Source organism: Scyliorhinus torazame, chromosome 8, assembly GCF_047496885.1.
Source record: "Scyliorhinus torazame isolate Kashiwa2021f chromosome 8, sScyTor2.1, whole genome shotgun sequence".
In the NCBI taxonomy this organism is placed as follows: Eukaryota; Metazoa; Chordata; class Chondrichthyes; order Carcharhiniformes; family Scyliorhinidae; genus Scyliorhinus; species Scyliorhinus torazame.
The window spans coordinates 276,943,875-276,961,543 of NC_092714.1; the positions used below are offsets into that span (position 1 = coordinate 276,943,875).

General features: G+C 48.2%; 1 protein-coding gene across 6 annotated transcripts in view; it reads left to right on the forward strand.

Moving 5' to 3' along the window:
- Window positions 1-17,669, forward strand: part of ralgapb (Ral GTPase activating protein non-catalytic subunit beta) — a 151,225-nt gene that overhangs the window by 82,528 nt on the left and 51,028 nt on the right. For all 6 annotated transcript variants that reach the window (XM_072515370.1, XM_072515371.1, XM_072515372.1 and 3 more), the window contains 5 exons: window positions 6,540-6,707; window positions 13,277-13,391; window positions 13,995-14,142; window positions 14,229-14,293; window positions 14,470-14,608. In XM_072515370.1, coding sequence (XP_072371471.1) covers window positions 6,540-6,707; window positions 13,277-13,391; window positions 13,995-14,142; window positions 14,229-14,293; window positions 14,470-14,608 — 635 coding nt within the window. The remainder of the gene's footprint in view (window positions 1-6,539; window positions 6,708-13,276; window positions 13,392-13,994; window positions 14,143-14,228; window positions 14,294-14,469; window positions 14,609-17,669) is intronic.

The window sequence follows — 17,669 nt, forward strand, 5'->3', positions numbered from 1 at the left end:
CTTCCCAGAGAATCCTAGGATAAATCCCATCCGGCCCAGGGGACTTATCTATTTTCACACTTTCCAGAATTGCTAATACCTCCTCCTTATGAACTTCAAGCCCTTCTAGTCTAGTAGCCTGAATCTCGGTATTCTCCTCAACAACATTGTCTTTTTCCTGTGTGAATACTGACAAAAAATATTCATTTTGCACCTCTCCTATCTCCTCGGACTCCAAGCACAACTTCCCACTACTGTCCTTGACTGACCCTACTCTTACCCTAGTCATTCTTTTATTCCTGACATATCTATAGAAAGCTTTAGGGTTATCCTTGATCCTACCTGCCAAAGACTTCTCATGTCCCCTCCTGGCTCTTCTTAGCTCTCTCTTTAGGTCCTTCCTAGCTAATTTGTAACTCTCGAGCGCCCTAACTGAACCTTCATGTCCCATCTTTACATAAGCCTCCTTTTTCCTCTTGACAAGTGTTTCGACTGCTTTAGTAAACCACGGTTCCCTCGCTCGACCACTTTCTCCCTACCTGACAGGTACATACTTATCTTTTTTTTAAAATATGTTTATTCAAAGTTATTCCAACAAAGATTTTCTACCTGGGAAAAAAAAACCTTCCTCACCCACCCAAATATCCCCCCCCCCCCCCCCCCTCCCCCCGGAAAGAAATACCCCCTCCCTGGGTTGCTGCTGCTGTCCGAGCTCCTTCTAGTGCTCCGCGAGATAGTCAAAGAACGGTTGCCACCGCCTGAAGAACCCCTGCGCAGACCCTCTCAGGGCAAACTTTATCCTCTCTAGCTTAATGAACCCTGCCATGTCATTTATCCAGGCTTCCACACTGGGGGGCTTTGCGTCCTTCCATAATAGCAAGATCCTCTGCCGGGCTACCAGGGACGCAAAGGCCAGAATGCCGGCCTCTTTCGCCTCCTGCAGTCCCGGCTCGTCCGCCACCCCAAATAATGCCAGCCCCCAACTTGGTTTGACCTGGACTTTCACCGCCCTGGACATAGTCCTCGCGAAACCCTTCCAGTGCCAGGCACGACCAAAACATGTGGACGTGATTCGGCGGGCTTCCCGAGCACCTCCCACATCTGTCCTCCACCCCAAAGAACCTACTCAGCCTTGCCCCCGTCATATGCGCTCTGTGAACAACCTTAAACTGTATCAGGCTGAGCCTGGCACATGAGGAAGAGGAATTAACCCTACTCAGGGCATCCACCCATAGACCCTCTTCAATCTCCTCCCCCAACTCCTCCTCCCACTTGCCCTTCAGCTCCTCTACCAAAGCCTCCCCCTCTTTCATCTCCTGATATATCGCCGAAACCTTGCCCTCTCCGACCTATACACCCTATCCTGGATCCGCTGTGCCGCGAGCGATGGGAATTCCCTCACCTGCCGCCTCACAAACGCCCTCACTTGCATATCCTGAACGCATTTCCCGGGGGTAACCTGAACTTCTCCTCCAGCGCCCCGAGGCTCGCAAACGTCTCGTCTATAAACAGGTCCCCCATCCTTCTGATCCCTGCCCGATGCCAGCTCCGAAACCCCCCATCCATCCTCCCTGGGACGAACCGGTGGTTCTCCCGGATCGGGGACCATACCGAGGCTCCCATCTCACCCCTATGTCGTCTCCACTGCCCCCAGATCTTTAGCGTTTCCGCCACTACCGGACTCGTGGTGGACCTTGCCGGTGAGAGCGGCAGCGGTGCCGTCACCAGCGCCCTCAGGCTCGTTCCTTTGCAGGACGCCATCTCCAACCTCTTCCATGCCGCCCCCTCTCCCTCTATCACCCACTTACGGATCATCGCTACGTTGACTGCCCAATAATAGCCCTCCAGATTCGGCATAGCCAGCCCTCCCTGCCCCTACTACGCTCCAGAAACCCCCTCCTTACCTTCGGGGTCTTGTTTGCCCACACAAAGTCCATTAGCTCCTACCTACCCGCTTTAAAAAGGCCTTGGTAATCCTTTTTAAAATATATATATTTATTAAAGTTTTTTAACACCATTTTTCTCCCTTATAAACAATAACCCCCCCCCCCTCGTAACAAAAAAAAAACGAGAAATCGCGCAGAGCAAGATATATACATGGCAAAATGATATATTTACACAGCTTTGTACACTGGCCCTCACCCGTACGTGCCAGTTTCCCCAACCCTTCATGTTATCTCTTGCTCATCCACCCTCCCAGGCAGTCCCCCCTTTCCCCCCCCACCCCCCTCTCCCAGGCAGTCCCCTCCACCCCCACCAAGGTTGCTACTGACCGACCTTCCTCTAACGCTCCGCGAGATAGTCTAGGAACGGTTGCCACCGCCTGTAGAACCCCTGCGCAGACCCTCTCAAGGCGAACTTAATCCTCTCCAACTTTATGAACCCAGCCATATCATTTATCCAGGCCTCCAGGCTGGGGGGCTTTGCCTCCTTCCACATTAGCAAGATCCTTCGCCGGGCTACTAGAGACGCAAAGGCCAGAATGCCGGCCTCTTTCGCCTCCTGCACTCCCGGCTCGTCCACTACTCCAAATATTGCTAGCCCCGGCCTTGGTAACCCTAATAGGAAGGCACTGGAACACGAAAAGAAACGTCGGGAGGACCGTCATTTTAACTGACTGTACCCTGCCCGCTAGCGAGAGTGGCAACACATCCCATCGTTTGAAGTCCTCCTCCATCTGCTCCACCAGCCGTGTCAAATTAAGTTTGTTCAGGGCCCCCCAGCTCCTAGCTACCTGGATCTCCAAGTATCGAAAACTCCTTTCCGCCCTCCTCAACGGTAGGTCGTCAATCCATCTTCCCTGGTCCCCCGGACGCACCACAAAGAGCTCACTCTTCCCTACATTGAGCTTGTAGCCCGAGAAGTCCCCAAACTCTCTTAGGATCCACATGACCTCCACCATCGCCTCCACTGGATCCGCCACATACAGCAACAGGTCGTCTGCATACAGTGACACTCGATGCTCCTCTCCCCCTCGGACCACCCCCCTCCAGTTCCTGGACTCCCTTATTGCCATGGCCAAAGGGTCAATGGCTAATGCAAACAACAGGGGGGACAGGGGGCACCCCTGCCTCGTCCCTCGATACAGCCGAAAGTACTCCGACCTCCGCTGATTCGTAGCCACACTCGCCACCGGGGCTCTATATAGAAGCTTAACCCACCTGATAAACCCCTCCCCCTCCCCAAACCTCCGCAACACTTCCCAGAGATACTCCCACTCCACCCTGTCACAGGGGGTGATATATGAATATGGGGAGAAGGCGAGTCGGATGCTGGCACATCAGCTCCGTAAGGGGATGGCAGCGAGGGAAATAGGTGGAATCAAGGATGGCAGGTGAACTACGGTGCGGAGTGCGGTGAAAGTGAATGAGGCATTCAAGGCCTTTTACGAGGAGCTGTATAGGTCCCAGCCCCCAGGGGGAAAAGAGGGGATGTGACGATTCGAAAACTGAACCGAAAATCGCTTATTGTCACAAGTGGGCTTCAAATGAAGTTACTGTGAAAAGCCCCTAGTCGCCACATTCCGGCGCCTGTTCGGGGAGGCTGTTACGGGAATTGAACCGTGCTGCTGGCCTGCCTTGGTCTGCTTTCAAAGCCAGTGATTTAGCCCTGTGCTAAACAGCCCCTTGGACCAACTGAGGTTCCTGAGGGTGGAGGAGCAGGAGGTGGCTGGTTTGGGGGCGCCAATTGGGGTGGAGGAGCTGGTTAAAGGACTGGGGAGCATGCAGGCAGGGAAGGCCCCGGGGCCGGATGGGTTCCCGGTGGAGTTTTATAGGAAGTATGTAGACCTGTTAGCCCCGTTGCTGGTAAGGACCTTCGATGAAGCATGGGAGGGGGGGACCCTGCCCCCGACAATGTCGGAGGCGACGATTTCTTTGATCTTGAAGCGGGATAAGGACCCACTGCAATGTGGAACGTATAGACCGATCTCGCTCCTCAACTCCTTAGTAGATGCTAAGTTGCTGGCAGAAATGTTGGCTACGAGGATTGAGGACTGTGTCCCGGGGGTGATTCACGAGGACCAGACGGGATTCGTAAAGGGCAGGCAGCTAAATACCAATGTGCAAAGGCTCCTAAATGTGATAATGATGCCATCGGTGGAGGGAGAGGCGGAGATAGTGGCAGCCATGGACGAGGAGAAGGCCTTTGACCGAGTAGAGTGGGCGTATCTCTGGGAAGTGTTGAGGAATTTTGGTTCGGGGGAGGGTTTATTAGTTGGGTCAAGCTCCTCTATAGAGCTCCGGTGGCGAGTGTGGCCACGAACCGACGGAGGTCGGAGTATTTCCGGCTGTATCGAGGGACGAGGCAGGGGTGCCTCCTGTCCCCTCTGCTGTTTGCATGGGCAATTGAACCTTTGGCCATGGCGTTAAGGGAGTCGGGGAAATGGAAGGGGGTGGTCCGAGGGGGAGAGGAACATCAAGTGTCGCTGTACGCAGACGACCTGTTGCTGTATGTGGTGGATCCAGTGGAGGGGATGGTTGAGGTCATGCAGATCCTAAGGGAGTTTGGAGACTTTTCTGGCTATAAGCTCAACGTGGGAAAGAGTGAGCTCTTGGTGGTGCATCCGGGGGACCAGGGAAGAGGGATAGCCGACCTACCGTTGAGGGCGGAAAGGAGCTTTCGATACTTGGGGATTCAGGTAGCTAGGAGCTGGGGGGCACTGCACAAACTTAATTTGACGCGGCTGGTGGAACAGATGGAGGAGGATTTTAAAAGGTGGGATATGTTGCCACTCTTGCTAGCGGGCAGGGTACAGTCGATTAAAATGGTGGTCCTCCTAAGGTTTCTTTTTGTGTTCCAGTGCCTTCCAATCGTGATCACCAAGGCCTTTTTTAAGAGGGTAGGCAGGAGCATTATGAGTTTTGTGTGGACGAGCAAGACCCCGTGGGTAAGGAGGGGGTTCCTGGAGCGTAGCAGGGATAGAGGAGGGTTGGCGCTGCCGAATTTGGGTGGCTACTACTGGGCAGCCAACGTGGCGATGATCCGTAAGTGGGTGATGGAGGGAGAGGGGGCGGCGTGGGAGAGGGGGCGGCGTGGAAGAGGTTGGAGATGGCGTCCTGCAAAGGAGCGAGCCTGGGGGCGCTGGTGACGGCACCGCTGCCGCTCTCGCCGAGAAGGTACACCACGAGCCCGGTGGTGGCGGCAACGCTAAAGATCTGGGGGCAGTGGAGACGACACAGGGGAGCGTTGGGAGCCTCGGTGTGGTCCCTGATTAGGGATACCCATCGGTTTGTCCCAGGAAGGATGGACGGGGGGTTTCAGAGCTGGCATCGGGCAGGGATTAGAAGAATGGGGGACCTGTTCATCGATGGGACGTTTGCGAGCTTAGGGGCGCTGGAGGAGAAATTTGGACTACCCCCGGGAAATGCCTTCAGGTACATGCAAGTGAGGGCGTTTGTGAGGCCGCAGGTGAGGGAATTCCCGCTGCTCCCGGCACAGGGGATTCAAGACAGGGTGATTTCGGGCATATGGGTCGGGGAGGGCAAGGTGTCGGCGATATACCAGGAGATGAAAGAAGAGGGGGAGGCTTTGGCCGAGGAGCTGAAGGGTAAACGGGAAGAGGAGCTGGGGGAGGAGATTGAGGAGGGGCTGTGGGCTGAGCCCCTAAGTAGGGTTAATTCCTCTTCCTCGTGTGCCAGGCTTAGCCTGATACAGTTTAAGGTAGTGCACAGAGCGCATATGACCGGGGCGGGGCTGAGTAGGTTCTTTGGGGTGGAGGACAGATGTGGGAGGTGCTCAGGACGTCTGGCGAACCATGTCCATGTGTTTTGGTCATGCCCGGCACTGGAGGGGTTCTGGAGGGGAGTTGCGGGAATAGTATCTAAGGTGGTGAAAGTCCGGGTCAAGCCAAGCTGGGGGCTAGCACTATTTGGAGTAGTGGACGAGCCGGGAGTGCAGGAGACGAAAGAGGCCGGCATTCTGGCCTTTGCGTCCCTAGTAGCTCGGCGAAGGATCTTGTTAATGTGGAAAGGGGTGAAGCCCCCCAGCGTGGAGGCCTGGATAAATTATATGGCAGGGTTTATCAATTTGGAGAGGAGAAAGTTTGCCTTGAGAGGGTCTGTGCAGGGGTTCTACAGGCGGTGGCAACCGTTCCTAGACTATCTCGCGGAGCGTTAGACGAAGGTCGGTCTGCAGCAACAGCAACGTGGGGGGGGGGTGATATCTTTTGTGGTTTGGGGGGGGGAGGAGGAGGAGGAGAAGGGAGGGAGGGGGAAGGTTTTTTTTCTGGGGGGGCATTTGAGCAAGAAAACACATGAATGATCTGGAAAACTGACATGTACGGGAGGAATCCAATGTACAAAGTTCTGTATCATATTGACTTGCCATGTTCATGTCTTGCTATGCGAGCTTTCTTTTTTGTTACGGGGGGGGCGGTTGTTTGTATGGTTGAAAATTTTGTTCAAAAACTCTCAAGAAACTTTTTTTAAAAACTTCAAAAATTATGGAAATAGCCACTTCATTTGTGTAACGGAATGTATTGAAACTGAAAATGGGGTGCTATCTTAATTTCTTTTTTCATACAATGCCATGTAAAGTGTTACTCATTTTCTTTTATCCAGGTTCTATATGGTGCTGATCCAGGGACTGCAGATAAATGATTACATTTGCCGCCCGGTTTTGGCTAGCATCATCCTGAACTCCCCCGCTTTGTTTTGCTGCGATCTGAAGGGTATAGATATTCTAGTTCCTTACTTCATTTCAGCCCTAGAAACAATTTTGCCTGACCGGTGAGTTTATTTGCTGTTCTTAATGCACTACAGTTTGAATTATTGTTAATTTTCTTCCCCCATGATTCCAGAAGCACTGAGCATCTAATGGGACCATACCCAGCTAGGGGGTATCTGGGGTTATAAGTTTGTGAATCTCCACTGTAGGTGTTACCTGCCTATTTTACCGTAATGAGCATCACAGCCAGCCTTAATCTTCTGTTGTGCACTCTGGGTATGTTATCCCGAGGTCAGGGTTTAATAGTTTGCAAGAACTCTGGCCATGTAAGGCTATTTCAGTAGTGCCCAGACTGAGGTTGCCTAGCCATACACAGACGGGGGATCAAATTGGAGACCTTGCAAATTTAATGAGTAAACTTGATGGGTCACTGCGGGTACCATGTGTAGGTTCTACTAACCTTTGCTGTCTGTACTTTTAAATGGGAGACAGATTGGTTCACACAAGTACTTATTTTTTTGCTGCTGTCAAAATTTTGACCGTTCCAAATTAGCTGCTTGCAGAGGCAACTTCCACTTTTGGGGGCCCCGCGCTCTCCCTCTTTGCAGAGCCCCACATCACACCCCGCCCTTTGGTGATATGGTGGCCCACCCCAAATGACATCAAACTCCATACCCACTACTCACTCCTTATCAGTGACGGGATGTGACAACTGTTGTCCCAAAGTATTTACCCTACTACTGGACTCAAGCTGGAACATGACTTTAAAATCAAAGGTTCCGCTCACCAGCGAACTGTAACAATATTCCTTTTCCCACAGCAGTCGGTAAGTTTTACAAAGTGCAGATACTCCTGCTTGTTGAACACATTCTGTCTAATACAAACCACCAGCTGCATCATTTCCCATCACCAATATGTGGGAGCCAGAGCTCAAAGTTTGCACGGTTCCCTCACGGCATGGCCAGTGTATACTGCCCACTCAGGATTGCATTTCAGACCGCTTACACTTCTGACAAACGCAATTTAATGCAAGAGCAGATTTCTGCATAGCTGTAATCGGGTTTTTTAATCGCACCAGCGGCATAATGCTTATCTATGGTCATCAAATCAAGTGTGAGCGGAATTTTGGCAATTGGTAAGAGACTATTGCAGGAAGCAGTCTCGCACAGTGTGTCTTCACACTGGCTGCAGAGTAGCTCACTGCAAGCCAAATGTAAGCGGTCTGTGGGGAGTAGTCAGAACAATGGTCATCAATAAAATCTCAGTGCAATTATGTACAAATTCAGGAATGCAATGCACAAAACGCCAATCTTTGGAGGCACTAGGAGGACCTGGTGTCAAAGCGCTACGTATGTACAAGTGGAGGTTTAATTGCAATTCACCTTACCATCTCCTGACCTAATCAGCGGAACCTTGTAGAACTCCTGTCGAAATGACGGTGGTCATTGGCCTTTTAAATTAGATTATTAAAAAGTTGTAATCAGACGAGAGAGGGACTTGGGCTAAGGGACAGAGAGGAGCATGGGCTGGAGGGGAGCCCAAAAAAGGGGATGGCTGATCAGCGAAGGGGGGGGGGTGCAGTGAGCCCCCCAACTAGGCTGATCACCTGGAATGTTCAAGGGTTAAATGGGCCGGTCAAGAGGGCACGTGTGTTCACACATCTTCGGGGACTGAAGGCGGACGTGGTAATGTTGCAGGAGACGCACCTTAGAGTAACTGACCAGATTAGATTGAGGAAAGGCTGGATCAGTCAGGTCTTTCACTCGGGACTAGACTCAAAGACTAGAGGGCTCGCGATCCTGATCAATAAGTGGGTGGTGTTTGAATAGTCTCGGATGTGGGAGGTCGGTACATTATAGTCAGTGGAAAACTGGAGGGGGTGCAGGTGGTATTAGTAAATGTGTATGCGCCAAATTAGGATGATGTGGAGTTTATAAAGAGGATGCTGGGGAAGATACCGGACCTGGACTTGCACAGATTGGTCATGGGAGGGGACTGCAACACAGTTATTGACCCTGGCTTGGGCCGGTCAAGCTCGAAAACGGGCAGGATGCCAGCAAGGGCAAAGGAACTAAAAGGGTTCATGGAGCAGATGGAGGAGGTGGATCCAAGGATATTTGGGCAGCTGAGGATGAAGGAGTTCTCCTTCTACTCACACGTGCATAAAGTGTACTCCCGGATCGATTTCTTTATTCTGAGCAGGCCTTTACTGGCAGGGGTGATGGACACGGGGTACTCGGCGATCACAATCTCAGACCATGCTCCGCACTGGGTTAATCTGCAGGTTAATAAGACAGTAACCAGTGCCCGCACTGGAGGTTAGATGTGGGACTTTTGGCTGACGAAGGGGTGTGCGAGCGGCTGAGGAAATGTATTCCGAACTACCTGCAGGTCAACGACGCGGGGGAAATTTCAGCAGCGGTGGTGTGGGAAGCACTGAAGGCGGTGGTCAGAGGGGAGCTGATCTTGATACGGGCCCACAGGGAGAAGGTGGACAGGGCAGAGACGGACCGACTGGTAAAGGAGACACTACAGATCGATAGGAGGTATGCGGAGACCCCAGAGGCACGGCTTTTAAGGGAACGGCGGAGGCTACAGGCGGAGTTCGGCTTGTTAACCACAGGGAGGGTGGTGGAGCAGCTGAGAAAGGCGAGGGGGCGATCGATGAGCTTGGAGAGAAGGCCAGCAGGATGCTTGCACAGCAGCTTAGAAAGAGGCCGTTGTTCAGCCGCTGCTGCCATTGTTCAGCCGCAAACTGAACGGAGACTTGGAGCCGGAGCTGCAGGAGCCTGGAAGGGTAGAGGGAGGGACAGCGGGGCAATAAACACTGGGCCATGTGGTGAAAGGAGGGGGCGTTTAGGCACCCTACCTGCCTTTGAGAGAACTCCAGACCAAATGCGGTATTGATGGACTCTCCTGGAGCTTGTTTAAGTCACTCGAGTTTGACAAGGCAGATATACACTTATGGCGGCACACCACAGCTACCTCTCAGTATGGGGGCCCCTTTCTGGCCGGGGTTCCACGCTGCAGCACTGTATTTTGTGGTAAGTCCACCTCTGGCTACTTATGTAATCCAGGAAAGGTGGTCTGGGAACACAGTTTAATTTTAGACAAAGGACCACATGCCCAAGCGCAGAACATTACCTGTCTCGTCCAGCCGTGTAAATACTTGGGCAACTTGAGCTCATCAAAGGCCCAGCTAGGAGCTCCCTTCCTGAATCCTCAAAGCCGCTTTGTAACCAATAAGATACAAATCTGGAATGCGTTTAAAATATGCTCCACTTGGCTGGATGAGAACAGCTGCAACATCGTTCAAGAAACCTGAAACCACTGTGGACAAATTACTCCTTGATGTGCATCATGCACTGCTCTAAACATCTAACCCCTCAACCACCAGCACACAGTGGCTCCCGTGTACATCAGCCACAAGATGCACTCCAACAATCCACCAGCACACCAGCTCCCGTGTACGTCAGCCACAAGATGCACTGCTCTAAACATCTAACCCCTCAACCACCAGCACACACCGGCCCCCGTGTACATCAGCCACAAGATGCACTCCAACAATCCACCAAGGATTCTTTGGCAGCCCCATCCAAACCTAGGAGAGTGAGGGGAGTAGCTGAATGGGAATACCACCACTTCCACATTCCCCTCCATGTGGTATATGATCCAGAGTTGGACATACATCAACTATCCATTCACGCATTGTCACTGTCAAAATCCTGGAACTCCCTGTGTACCACCGCCTTCTCGGAGAAACTAGTTATTGTTTTTAATAAGAATTCTGATTGCACTTGTTCACCTGAAATGTATTAAATCATCTCTATGGCTAATGTAGCCCAACACCCAGCCCCACTTCATACTCTGTCTGTTCAACCCACTGGTAGATTTGTCCATTTTTAAAAGTATGCATTTTTTTAATTGCTTAGCAGTGACCAATTTTAATTTGATTAACTTGTCAATTTAAAGTTGGATACAAATTGGTTTTCAGATTTAAAATTGGGCGGCATGGACAAGCTGGGCCGAAGGGCCTGTTTCCATGCTGTAAACATCTATGACTCTATTAGCATGTTTGCAGCTATCCGTATAGCCAGGTTGCGGTCATCTTTGCAGATCTTGCTGCTGACGTGACTGGGCAATGCAGTGATAGTGCGAATGATATTAACAGACTTCAGGGGACGCAGACCGATGAACTGGGTGGTCACGTGCTGGATAAAATTAAATTCAGAAAAGTGCGAACTGATACTTTTTTGCGAGGAAGAATCAGGGGAGGCAATATAAACAAAGCGGATGTCACAACAGAGACCTGGGGATTCATGTGCACAAGCCGTGGAAGGTGGTAGGACAGGTTAAGAAGGCTGAGGAATGGGTTGCAAAATAAAATACATTTTGCTGTACTTTGGGGAGCACTAGTTAGGCCTCAACTGGAGATTAGCGTGCAACTCTGGGAACCCCACCGTGGGAGGAATGTTAAGCCCATCAGGAGGGTGCAGAGGAATTTTACTCGGAATGTTATCAGGGATGAAGCACTTCAACTATGACAGGATACTGGAGAAGCTGGGCTTGTCCTGGGAACACAAGGTGAGGGCTGCTTCAATACAGCTGCTTCAATACAAATCCGAGGGCTTTTAATAGATGCCACTGTGTCCATTGGTCGGTGGGTTGGTAACCAGAGGACACAGAGTTGAGATAATTAGCAAAAAAAACAGGATGGAGATGAGGAAAATATTTTCATGCACTGAATTGTGACCTGAAATCAATTGCCTGAAAGGGCGGTGGAAGCAGAGTCAATTGTATTGAAAAATAACTTAATAATATGCTGAGAGGAACATTTGAAGAGTTATTGATAAAGAGCTGTGGAGTGGGACTAGTTGGATAGCTCGTTCACAGTACTGTCCGAGGGATGAAGGGCTGAGTGGCGTCTCAGTGCTGTGAGATTGTACCATTCTGTGATTAGCCGTGAATGGAACTGGGAGATGGAGGAGAAGCACGTCAGTGCCATCTAGTGAAATATATGTAATAGTAAGTATGTTCTCAGTTTAAAAACACCTCTACATGGTGGCACAGTGGTTATCACTGCTTCCTCAAAGCACCAGAGGCACGAGTTCGATTCTGGCTTGGGTGACTGTGCGGAGTCTGCACGTTCTCCCCGTGTGTGCGTGGGTTTCCTCCGGGTGCTCCGGTTTCCTCCCACAGTCCAAAGATGTGCAGGTTAGGTGGATTGGCCATGATAAATTGCCCTTAGTCTCCAGGGATGCACCGGTTAGATGCGGTTATGGGGAGTGGGCCTAGATAGGGTGCTCATTCACAGGGGCAGTGCGGTCTTTGACTGCCCAATAACTACAGCCACCAGGTTTGTAAATTTAAACACAAATTTTTATTATTAACAACAATAATAATTAAATAGGCAGTACAGCTGGGTAACTATTATCTAATTCCTAAATCCCCCTCTTTAACTCACTCCACCCTCTATACACACTGAAAACACAGAGGGGTGTAAAAAAAGAATAATACGAAAAGTAAAAGGATAATCGTCTTTGTTTCAGATGGACATCTTCCAGATAGATTCCTTTCTAGTCCAGGCCTTCAGTTCGGTGTTCTTGCTTTCAGTCTGTAATGGTTTGTAAATTCATCAGGATCTCGAGACATCACTGCAGACTCAGACCCAGCAGGCAGGAAGCATTTTGGAGAGTGAGAGCGAGAACTCTCAGCTTCTTCCCTCAGTGTCCAGGAGAGTTCTCCCCGAGCTCTCTGAAAACCCCCAACTGGCTGAACCCAATCACTGTCTGTCGCCGGGCAGGATAGCCAATCCATTGGCTACCAGCCAACCAATCAAACCGAATCCCTCTGATCTCTCAGGTGCCAGGAAGTCTAATTTTTTTAATATTCAAAATCAATCATCAATACCCAGTGTACTATTTTGCAAATTTTGAGTTCCCCACTGCCTCTCCTCTACTTAAAGGTATATGTTCATTAAAGATCCATGGATGACAAATGAGAACGGAAAGTAAAAGAAATGAGAAATAAGGGAATAACAGGAAGGTCCTTACAATGACAAAAGCTACTGGGATCACTTCCATTCCACTTCCTGTTTACCTGCCTTGAACTTGTCCCAATTCAATTTCAACTTCCATTCTCCACTTTCACTCACCTTCTGTTTTCCTTTACCCTTGTGTTGCCCCCCTCTTATCTGTGTCCTCACTATTTACTTCTCTCTCTCCTTTTCCCATTCTTACTTCCCCGTTTTCACTCCATTTTCCTTTCCTCCTCTCTCCCTTTCCTCGTTCACTCCTAGGAATAGTAAATCATCATTTCTGTGCATTATAAAGAATAACAGCACAATACAAGATAATATATCTGGGTTGGAGAGGAAATATGCGTACCGCTTATCCTCCATTCTACCAGCACTGCTTGATCTTTGAACTGCTATTACCCGCGTTCCCAACTCGGCTGCCCCACAGATTGTATTGTTTGGTGTTCATTAAGTAAATGTAGTTGAAAGGTATTGGAGAAGGGGGTCAAAGCATTCAGTACAGTAACAAAATCTGGACTCAGCTTCAATTCTGCTGCATTGTCTAAACCACATTTTGAAAAATAAGGGATCTTTTTCCATCCCCTCTTTTTGTAGAGAGCTTTCCAAATTCAAAGCGTATGTGAATCCCACTGAACTCAGGAGAGCATCAATCCACATTCTGCTGTCAATGCTGCCTCTCCCACATCACTTTGGAACAGTTAAAGCAGAGGTACTGTTCATTATTGACTACTGGCTATATCTAATAAAGCAGTGAAGAATTCAAAATTCCAACAGCGATGTAGATGTTGGTGGACGGGGTATGAATTTGATTTTACAGGCTTTAATTTTTTTTACCGAACAATATCACCTTTAGTTTGGGACATTTGTGTCCATATTTTAGGTATATCACATTTATAGATATATTCCCTTGTGTCTTTATGGTCCTGGGCTGTCGAGATCAAGAAGGTTCCATGTTCGATTCATAGCCTTTACTGCAATAGCTGGTCTCTGCTGTCAGCGATTGGGAAGCCACGGAAGTTGAGAAACAGACAGATTTCTGCTTCTGATTGACATCCAGCAACCCTTGCTTAATGAAAGCACAGCTGGTGCTAGGCTGTGATATCTTCCCATGGAGCAAATGCTTACAAACACTGTCTGTTGTTGCATTTGAAAAACTGGCAATCCAATAAAGTTATTCATGTAACAGCCAGTGGGTGGGGTGGGGGGGGGGGGGGGGGGGGCAGACATCAGAATTCTGGGGGGGTTCCAAAAATAAACAAAAACTAATAGAATTGTTAGCTGTGTCCACAAGTTTTCCTTTTTTTCTCTCTAGGTGCTGTTGGAAGGAAAATTCAGCAATGAAGATTCCTCATTGCATGACAAGCCTGTTACCTTTCTCTCCCTGAAATTGAGGCTCGTCAATGTGTTAATTGGTGCCCTACAGACTGAAACCGATCCTAACAACACGCAGATGATCCTAGGTCGGTAGGGATCTTATTTGGCTCCTAACCTTATTTATGGTTGCCAAATGTTTTGATTGTTTATCAAAAGCCTGTTTTCCTTTCAGGTGCCATGTTAAATATTGTTCAAGATTCTGCTCTTTTAGAAGCAATTGGTTCTCAAACGGAGTTGGTAAGTTGGCGAGCAGCTGTTGTACGTTTGAAATCTTTGAGAGAGGCTACTGTGGATGACATTTTATATTATTGAACATTGAAAATGTTGAGACTTTTCAGTTCTTAACAGTTTTGATGCTTAATCCTTTGAATAGAACTGTTTGCATCCTGAGTTCGGTGCTTGTGCTTTTGCAGAGTATCGGTGATAGCACTCACGTGTCGCTCAAGAGTCACAGTCGAAACAGCAGTGGCATCAGTATGACCAGCACTGGCAGCTCTGAAGCCACAACACCAGACAGCGAAAGACCAGCGCAGGCCCTTCTGCGGGATTATGGTGAGCGATACGCGGCATTTAAATTATACATCCTTCGCAAAGTTCATCTCGAGATGTGTCCTTGTAAAAACAAACCTTGGCTATTCCATTATGTAATGATGTTTAAGAACATGTTCTCTGCCAAGTATTGGGCACCCAACTGCGATACTGTAGTTTCCAGATTATCTGAATGATCCTGTCAGAAAACAAAATCCACCGAGCAGCCATTAGTTCAGAATTCTAGCAGTTGTTTGTTAAGTATCAATAGTCCGAATGCTAAAAGAGCACTCCACCTTTGCTGCAACATGCCTGGAGGATTAACAGGACTATGCCAATCCCCGGGAGCTCAGGTAGGTTCAAAGCAGCCTCAGAGAAATCTGAAGTCTGGAGCAAACAGCTCCATTGAGAGCTTAAAATACTCTTTGTTTTAGTTGTGCCTGGTGGAGGTCTGGTTGAACCGTGTTCGTTCATAGTAGCAATGCCGGGCAAAACCCCAGGAAGCTACTGCTCCCACTGAGTTTTAATCATGCAGAATTTGTACTCTGCAGGGGCTGCCTCCTTAATTTCCTTCTGTCCCATTAAGGGGCCAGAGATCTTGCAACTGGAAGTCGAACTTGTCAATTGATTGGACTGCTCAATGTTGGGTAAAATCATAGCGATTGTTATCCAAACCTTATTGGTAGCTGTCTCAGAAGACATTAGTTCAAGTCTCCCTTCAGATGCTTCAGCACCTAATCTAATCCACTTTAGTGCATTGCTGAGGAAGGGTTGCCCTGTTGGAGATGACGTCTTGTAGGTTAAAATTTAAATGAGGTCCATCTGCCCTTTAAGGACATAAAGGATCCTATGGCACTTCTCGGAAGAACAAGGAGAGTTCCCCATCTCCTGTAAGAAAGTTGACAGCTCCATTTCCTACATTACCTCAGTGACTACATTTCAAGAGGAATATGTTGAGATGCCCTGAGAAGGTGAAACGTGCTCAATAACTGAAAGGTCTTCCTAGCATCAAATTTAAATTTGGTCTGAAGGGATAACGTCAGCACCTTGTGTACCATTTACAATTTTGTTTGAATAAAGTACACATTACATGGATTCGAAGTGAAGATTTCAAAAGGCGAGCTTGTGAGAAAGTTAATTTGACGGCTGATGTCACTTATTGTTTACACATAGTGATTGGTCAGGTGTGGCGATTGTCAGGCTTGCACAGACCATGTTGGCTGTGTCAACAGCTGCCCCCCTAGGCTGGTGGCCAAGTTAGAATAGTCGGTAACAGACTCTGCTGCTATTGGTGTGATTTGTAAATCTCATTTCAGTTTGCCTTTCTGGAATTTGCAAATTGTTCAACTTATTTACATGAAGCCAATTATTTAAATTTGAAAAAAAAATTAGGTTAACTAAGTGTTTGGTTCTGATCAACCTGAGAGAATAGATTGGTTTTGAAATGTTTAACTTGTCTTTGTTTGGGTATTAATAGTGGCAGCTGAGTTGCTGAGAACTAACGTTAAGCAATAAGGAATTTCTAACAATTTAGCATGGCATGCGCAGCATGATGTTGAATTGCATGCAGAAGAACATAGCAGAATTTTTGCATATGCAGATAAGTCACAAACAATCAGACACAAATGAAGTTGAATGAAAATAAAATTAAAGAAAAGATCGAGTGGAGTTACATCAACTAGAGTGATTACTGCAGCTTGGAGTGTGGCACTCGTGGGTTTTAAACTATTGTGCAATAAGGAGTGGAGATGAGACCCAGGGGCTTCTCCAGCTCCTGTTGGAAAATTGATATGGATCTACTTAATTGAAATTGCATGTATGCAGATTCAAAAGTAATTCATCTTCCAGGATGCTGTTGAAGTTCTGAGAGCTGATGCACAGTAATTGCAGTCTCATAAATCTATTTAAAGAATGCTGCAAACTGAATCACTTCCTTCAGTATATTATTGATATTGATAGCATGCAGTAGCACCTTCTTTATCTGTGAGGAAGAACTATTTTAGAAATTGAAGCTCATGACTTTCAAAACTTTTTCGCTTTAAATTTCCAGCAAACCCTGTAAAGTGGAAATGTGGGGATCGGCTGAAATGTATCAGTGTGCTTTTCTTTAATCTATGAGAGTGATAACGTGGGGCTGCTGTAGAGAGATTTAATTGAAGTGTATCCATTGTTGTGTAGTATTTGTTCCGGGTAATATATATATATAAAAGTACATTTAAAACTCAAATTTGCACAGGGGTCTAACATTTCCAGGCTCATCATTCCTTTGGTTGTTTGTCTTCAGCATTCCTCATTTTCTGACAAAGTATGTCAGATCCTTCAATGCTTCCTCCTCCAAGAAGGGAGGCCAGAAGTATCCAGCCAGTTGTTTTCTCAGTTATTCAATGGGAAACATTGAATGAAAGGAGGAGAGGAGTAAAATCCTTTTTCAGGCAGGGTTGGGTCACTCCTAGTTCCAAGCAGACGGACGAGGGACTAATTTGGTTTAACTGTACGGATTGCTAAAGATTTTGAAAATCTAGTATCTCGGACTCAAACCTGGCCATGACAGAAGGATCAGTCACTAACCCATCATCTGTGTCTTTGTAATCTTCAGTCTCCCTTGGACAGGTAGTGTTGCTATTGATCCAGTCATTAGTTTTGCCCCAAGTGATTTACAGAGCAACTTCAATGTGCAAAATACACCCTCCCCATTTGCTCAGGGCTGTGGGCATCGCTGGCTGGGCTAGCATTCATTGTCCATCCCTAATTGCCCTTGAACTGAGTGGTTTGCTCGGCCATTTCAAAGGGCATATGTGGGCTAGACTGGGTAAGGACGGCAGATTTCTAGCCCCAAATGGGCATTAGTGAGACAGATGGTTTTTACTATAATCGACAATGGTCATCATTAGGCCTTTAATTCCAGATATTTAAATTCAAATTTCACCATCTGCCCTGGTGGGATTCGAACCCAGATCCCCAGGGTATTACCCTGGATGTCTGGATTACCAGTGTTGTGAAAATGCCATCACACCACCACCAAAGATGTAATAAGAGGGGCAATACCATTGAGAGATTAAAAGCCTGGTTGAAAAGATAGCTTTTG